The sequence below is a fragment of the Leuresthes tenuis genome, unplaced genomic scaffold (assembly GCF_036924035.1).
Source record: "Leuresthes tenuis unplaced genomic scaffold, fLeuTen1.0.hap1 SCAF_3, whole genome shotgun sequence".
NCBI classification, from domain to species: Eukaryota; Metazoa; Chordata; class Actinopteri; order Atheriniformes; family Atherinopsidae; genus Leuresthes; species Leuresthes tenuis.
In genome coordinates, this window is record NW_027325357.1 from 21,550,584 (window position 1) to 21,557,856 (window position 7,273).

The window sequence follows — 7,273 nt, forward strand, 5'->3', positions numbered from 1 at the left end:
CCACAGTCGCCTCAGGCACGCTCAGGACGGGAGATTAGACTGAAGACAAGTTTTGGTGCAATCTGTTGGTTTCCTTAGCTAGGATATTGTTTTTGAATTGGCTCTTAATGAATGCATTGGATTATATTGAAATTAATTAATTGGATTTCATTGGATTATGATTACAATGAATTGAATTCCAATTGGCTTGAATTGGATTGTATTATTTAAGTGCCTTGAGATGACAAGGCACTAGTTTGTTATAATTTGGCGCTATATAAATAAAACTGAATTGAATTGAATTTAATCAACTACCTACTTTTAAAATCTAGTCTCCTGAGCAAGGCTCTCAAGAAGAGCTTAAACTATGCTCTCACTTCACATTAAATCAACAAGTAAACTAGAGGACATAAAAGGACTTACCAAATCAGCGGTTGCACCATTAGAAATGGTTGCATTTTTCACTCTGTATCAACATTTTGATTGACATTCAGTGACTTAAGTCACTGAAATGAAAAGAATGCACTTCTCCTATTTTATGAGCATTTTTATGAGAGGAAATGTTTTTTGATTGCGTGCTACAACAAGAGGCAAACACCTTTCTCTTGAAGACCTTAAGTGTGTAAACAGGCTGAACAGCATCTTCACATTTTTATGTGAAACAATGGCAACATGTTGACAGGTGGATGCCTTCCTGCTAATCAGTGCACTAAAAATCTTCACCCAGCACACTACGAGCATACACTAGTGCACATTAGATTACTGCACAGGATTGGTCAACTTTTGCAAAGCCACAAACATCACCGTTTTAGCCACTTGGTATCAGGGACCTCAACTTGATGTCGGAGGGTAAGCATGTTTAGCTGCTCCAAATGACCCTGTCTTAACCAGGCTCAAGTTTTTAAATCATGGCAGCCATGACCAATGATGACACTTCTAACAAGCACAGACCACGCCAATGTGTACCCATTCTTTTCTCTTATAACATTTGCAACAAGAGTTTTTTGGAAAACTGCCTTTGCTGCTCAACTGAAATCTCCCCAACCTAAAGCTCATCGTTCATCGTTTCGACTCGGCACTTGTGCCTCACTCAACTTGCATAACTACTGTGTGTGTGTCACATAGCCCTCAAGTATGCACATTGAGTATTACTTGAAAGACATGGCGCTGTCTGAGAAAAAGCAATAGGCTAGATACAGAGAATTGCACACATTCCTTGACGAGAACAGATGATTAAAAAGCAATGAAATAAAGTGTATGAATTTAAACTTATACTGGTTCCACACCTGGGTAGAAATGAAAGGCAAGTGCATGTGAAAAGCTGAGAAAGAAAGAATACAAATGCAGGCCCAATAAGTTGGAGTTCACAGGAGTGAAGGGCTGGGTGTACTAAAATTCCATCGGTCACAAAAGCAACCACTTAATCTTTAATTCACACCGCTGATTAATGTGCAGGATTAATACCACCCCCACTTACCGTATCATTCCTGAAAGTATGATACTGTAAGCCTTGAAAGCCTGAAGTGTACAGTTTTGTGGGAGAGCTCTCTGTCAGCTTTGAAGACCTTTTTTTTTAAAAAAAACGCTCTCTCTCTTTTAACAAGAATTTAATGAGACAACTCTGCCAGGGCATTTGGCTGGATAACCTTAAATAACTCCTTAATTTCTATACTTTATACTTGTAAATTAGTCCTGTATTAATCCATGTTTGGCTAATGCCATAACCGGGCAGAAATTACAATAATTTTTGCGAAGTAAACATTTATTGTACTGCAAGCACAATATGAAGAAACGTATGCTTAAAACTTGTTGAAAAGAATTGTTAAGCACTTTTATTTGGAATAGTATTGTATAAATGCCTGAATGTTTAAAGTGAGTGTAAATTCACGCTGTGGTAATCGTTCAACTCGTTCCTTTTTTGTTGTGACGTTGTTGTCTCATTAGCAAGAGTACGTGAAGCATAGCTTTTTCAGTTTTTCAGTATTCTATCACTTCTCTCTTGGACTAATACTACTCTCTTTGTCCCATTTGGACAAATATTTTTTGTCGGCTGCGTTGTGATCAGTGATTCCAAACCATCATAACACCCCAAAAAGCCACTTGCACAAGCCAAGGTGAAAGGTTACAGCACTGCACACAATGACAGGGTTGCAAAAGATTGTCCAGTCACACCTATTGTGATTCAGTCACAGCGAAGACAACATTGTTTTTTACTGTCTTTAGTAAAATTAAAAGTGTTGCTCAGACATTTAGCTGAAACAAAATAGAAATTAATCAAAAGATAAACCTGACGAGTGAGGCTGTGTTCTGCAGTTGGGAAGATCAAGCTTGTCCCTGTCACAGGCTTGTGCGCAAACTACAGACAATAGATAACTGATGCAACAGCTAAGTCTGTGAAAAACTGAAGCTGTTTACAGAGCTGTTTATTTTGTGCATCTTGAAAATATGATGATTTTTAGATGAAATCTACAAATGTATGTTGTATTTCTGATGGTACTCCGTGAGTTTATGTATTTTAAGTTATTTTCAATGTAAAGCTGATTGATCTCTTCACCAAATGAGTAATGGAAATATGTGTAAGAGGCTGTTTTTCATGATGATACTTTAACTTCTGCCCTTTTTTCTCTTCTTCTCCTGTCCTATTGCAGGGCGTGTCGCGGCTTATCTCCTGGCAAACCTTCCCTACCAGTTTAACAGGACTGGCCACTCTTGTTTTTCAGACCAAGGCGTGTCGCATGAGGCTTCAGAGGGCAGGTTGCGGTTCCCTCCCACTTGTCTCAGGATGACAATAAAAGCAGGCACAGTCAGCAGTCAGACACTCAGAGGGACTTGGCTCTCCTTTTAAAGCTGCACACCTTCAGTTCTCTTTTTCTCAGCCCGGACAATCTTAACCACAGCAAAGATGAGGAAGGCAATGTCAGTCAGCTCTTACAGCTCCAGAAGATCCACTGCTACACCAGTCAGCTCTGTCTCCAGAACCAGCTATGCTTTGGGCTCTGCACCCAGCTATGGTGGTGGTTTCAGCATGGCTTCAGGAAGATCAGGTGGCTTTGGTTTTTCTTCTAGCCAAGCAATGGGTGGCTTCGCTTCACCACCCATCACAGCTGTCCAAGTCAACCAGAGCCTGTTGGCCCCTCTGAACCTGGAGATTGACCCCAACATCCAGGTCGTCCGCACCCAAGAGAAGGATCAAATCAAGAACCTCAACAACCGTTTTGCCTCCTTCATCGACAAGGTTGGTACCTGTGAGCTCTGTGAAATTACCGTTGGTCTCACTTTTGACTTTAAGTTGTAACTGAAGTTTAACTTTCACTGAAAAGAAATGAGAAAATGTGTGTCCAGTGTTCTATATTTGAGGAAACTGCTGAGCTAGGATGTTGCTGAGCAAGGAGATCTTATCTCTGAGCTGCAACCTCTGTAAATAGAAAAACTCTCAAGTCAGTCTGTCATGATGACAAATATGATCATACACTGACAGCTCTATCCAAATATACCTAAAATGACATTTGGCACCATCTGAGCGTACAAGATGTTTCTCTGCCCACTAACTAAACATGGGTGGCAATTATTTCAGTGACTTGCTCATATCTCACTCAGGGCACTTTCGTGTAGAAGATGGATATATCTGTAGTATACCCACAAAGTCCAAAGTCTGCCATTTGCACATTGCACTTATCAGCTGGTTGTTAGGGGCAACATGAATGTTAAGTACAAAGCTGTAAATCAGCTTTCACTTGCTTGTAACGTTAGGATCACATAGTCTGCATTGATGCATGTTATCTTATAATATTTGATGTCTCCCCAACTCTCTAAATCCTATAAGCCATTACCAAGACAGGCAAGAAAGTACTTGTCTCATTGTATTGCATGGCTTTGTCTTCTGTGGTCTTCTGCCACACCTAGGTTTTTTTCTTGTTTTTTTTATGGCTGACAAAACTACGTGGCTTTCATGGCTCAAGAGAGCACACAGGATGAGTCATAACTGAACAGGAGAGGCAATGGCTGAAAGTTTTACAGCCACCGTCACATGCCGGTATCATCTGGATTCCTTGTATCATTTAAAGAAATGACCCATTAGAATATATGTTCATAGATTAAAGGCTCTCAAAAAGTTATCTTTCACACATTTTGGCATCCATGACTGCTTAAACAATATGCACTCATTTAATCGCCTTTACGAGTCACTATTTTTGTGGCAAGGGTGTGGCATTTTACATTGATACACATAAGTCATGTACCAAAGGTAAAACCTGAAAGCTGACACCAGATGCCCTTCAGTTTTTTTTCACAAATCCTTACTTAAACTAATACTTTTTTCTGAAATTTTCTTTTGGAGTATCTTATGGACATTATGTAGCCTACAAGCCAAACCACAATACTAGTCTACTAGTCTACTCAATATTGAAAAAAGCCAAACAAAAAAACAACATCTAATTAAAGATTTTTAGAACAACACATAATTGTTCTTTTTGGTTTTTTTTCCTCCACAGGTCCGTTTTCTGGAGCAGCAGAATAAGATGCTGGAGACCAAATGGAAACTCCTGCAGGAACAGACCACTACCCGATCTAACATCGATAGCATGTTCGAGGCCTACATTGCCAACCTGCGCAGACAGCTCGACGGGCTCGGCAACGAGAAAGTCAAGCTGGAATCAGAGCTGAGGAACATGCAGGGCATGGTTGAAGACTTCAAGAATAAGTCAGTGATTACATGATTGTCAGTTACAATGACACATACTGATGTTCTTTGTCGTAGTGTGAGTGTGCTCACGTGCCGCATTGTCTTCCAACAGGTATGAAGATGAAATCAACAAGCGTGCAGCTGCTGAGAATGAGTTTGTGCTCCTGAAGAAGGTGAGGAGACATGAATATGGCTATTTTTTAAAACATTTCTGAGGTTTAATGTGGCAAATTATGACACTTCTTTTATCTACATAATTTTAAGGATGTCGATGCTGCCTACATGAACAAGGTCGAGCTGGAGGCTAAAGTTGATGCTCTACAGGATGAGATCAACTTCCTCAGAGCCATCTATGAGGCTGTATGTACAATTTGTAATGATCAGTTCAACTTTTTTTTTATTATATCATAGTAACCACTCTGGTTACTTTGATATAATCTGCATACTATAGAAATCAATTAAAGAAGATAGAGAAATAATTATTGAACAACAACCCTCGGTTCTGTAGGAGCTTCGTGAGCTGCAGGGCCAGATCAAGGATACCTCTGTCGTTGTGGAGATGGACAACAGCCGTAACCTTGACATGGATTCTATTGTGGCTGAAGTGCGTGCTCAGTATGAAGACATTGCCAATCGCAGCAAGGCTGAAGCAGAAACCTGGTACAAACAGAAGGTGAGTTAATCAAAGTCAATGTTTTTCATAAGTTATAACATGCATTAGTATGTAATAACACCATTCCTATCTTCCTGTCAGAATTATGTTCTTCACCTTCATTTTATTTTCATAACAGTATGAAGAAATGCAGAGCTCTGCTGGTCAGTACGGTGAAGACCTGCGCTCAACAAAGTCTGAGATTGCTGAGCTGAACCGCATGATTGCCCGTCTTCAGAATGAGATTGACTCCATCAAGGGACAGGTACATTTAAAGAAGTTTTTGTGGATGTGAGCTCGTTGCTTAAAATGATTTTAAGTTATTAAATCATTCATAACATACATTTCTGCAGAGAAGCAATCTTGAGGCTCAGATCGCAGAGGCTGAGGAACGTGGTGAGCTGGCAGTCAAGGATGCCAAGCTCCGCATCAAGGACCTGGAGGATGCTCTGCAGAGAGCCAAGCAGGACATGGCCCGCCAAGTGCGTGAATACCAGGAGCTGATGAATGTCAAGCTTGCCCTCGACATTGAGATTGCCACCTACAGAAAACTCCTGGAGGGAGAGGAGACCAGGTGGGATCAACTTAAACACTCACTGTTTTACAACTGGTATAGTTTCATTTCTAAATTCAGGAATAACCCTCTATTTTTTTCCATAATCAGACTGGCCAGTGGAGGCTCCAGCGCCACCATTCATGTGCAGCAGACGTCTGGAGGTGGTGGTAAGTTTCTGACTTTATGCATTGTCATCATACATGATACATACATGAACAAGCATAGTCACACAGAGAAAACAAATAATTAACACTTCCTGTGTGTTTACTGTTCCAGGACTGTCCAGCTCCAGCGGTGGATTTGGATATGGTGGAGGTTTTGGAGGTTATGGTGGTAGCACTATCACCAAATCCACAGTCTCATCAACCAGTTCCAGGAAAATGTATTAACAGTAAAAAGGAGAGCCATCCCTCTTTCCCCTCAGAAACTCTTGAATTTAGTCTAAATTTGTACCCTTTCATGGTGCTATGCAATACTGTCAAAACAAGAGTTTCAACAAGAGTGCTGAGCATCCCAAAAACCAGTGATTCTCTAGTGCAGCTTTATCCTGTTTTCTACTCTAAACCACACAACATGAGTTTCTGAAGGCTCAGGTCAGTTTGCATTGCAATGTTTTTTTTTTCTTTCTGCACTGACATCCCATAAATAATTGGAAAAAAAGGCTAAGGTGTATGTGGAGTGTTACAACTAAGCAAGGAAAGTATTTGAGGATCTGTAATAACTAGTCAGCATTTTACACTGCAGTCTGCTCTCCAGCAGCCCACATGTTCTCAGTTTCTACATTTGAGTGTTGACCTTACTAAGAAGAGCAAGTCCCTGACCAAATCTAATCACCTGAGAGATACAAGATTGAGAAATTGTATGGATTTACATGTTTACAGTTAAACCTTGAGTCGATTGGTTTCTGCCTTGCACTTTTTTTTATTTGATCATTTTGTATGTTTCCCTGCTTAGTTTGCCTCCCATTGTCAAAGTCAAACAATGCTAAAAACCAGATTTATTTTCTTTGTCAGCAACATGACTGATAAATGTTGCAGAAAACTGTATGGGATCGATCTGAATAAAGTAAATCTGAGGAAAAAAAGTCATTGCCTCTCTTTTTGATTGAAGTTGTGGTATGTGAGAGAAAACATGACGTTTCACATGGGGGCAGTGATGTACCAAGATGGTTACTGCTTGAATTTGCAGTCACCAAGAGACAACAACTTTTCGAGGAATCTGCTCTAACATTTATTTTTTAAAATCCAAAGATTTATTAATTTACAACTTCGAATGTCCTCTTAAGAACTTTGATAAGAGAACAATACACCTCTCTAATTAATACCATAAACTATTATTTTGCCAGTTCAAACTTTTGGGGAAAGTCACAGATTTTATAGCACCACTTACTCATATGCAGTTCTGC

General features: G+C 40.0%; 1 protein-coding gene across 1 annotated transcript; it reads left to right on the forward strand.

The window, feature by feature from the left end:
* The first annotated feature begins 2,754 nt into the window (after positions 1–2,754).
* LOC140303683 (keratin, type II cytoskeletal 8-like) lies at positions 2,755–6,952 on the forward strand. Its single transcript, XM_072382540.1, has 9 exons — positions 2,755–3,214; positions 4,470–4,678; positions 4,773–4,833; positions 4,925–5,020; positions 5,169–5,333; positions 5,452–5,577; positions 5,666–5,886; positions 5,977–6,035; positions 6,145–6,952. The coding sequence occupies exons 1-9, from the start codon at positions 2,882–2,884 to the stop codon at positions 6,255–6,257; spliced, it is 1,383 nt and encodes a 460-aa protein (XP_072238641.1). The 5' UTR covers positions 2,755–2,881; the 3' UTR covers positions 6,258–6,952.
* The last annotated feature ends 321 nt before the right edge of the window (positions 6,953–7,273 follow it).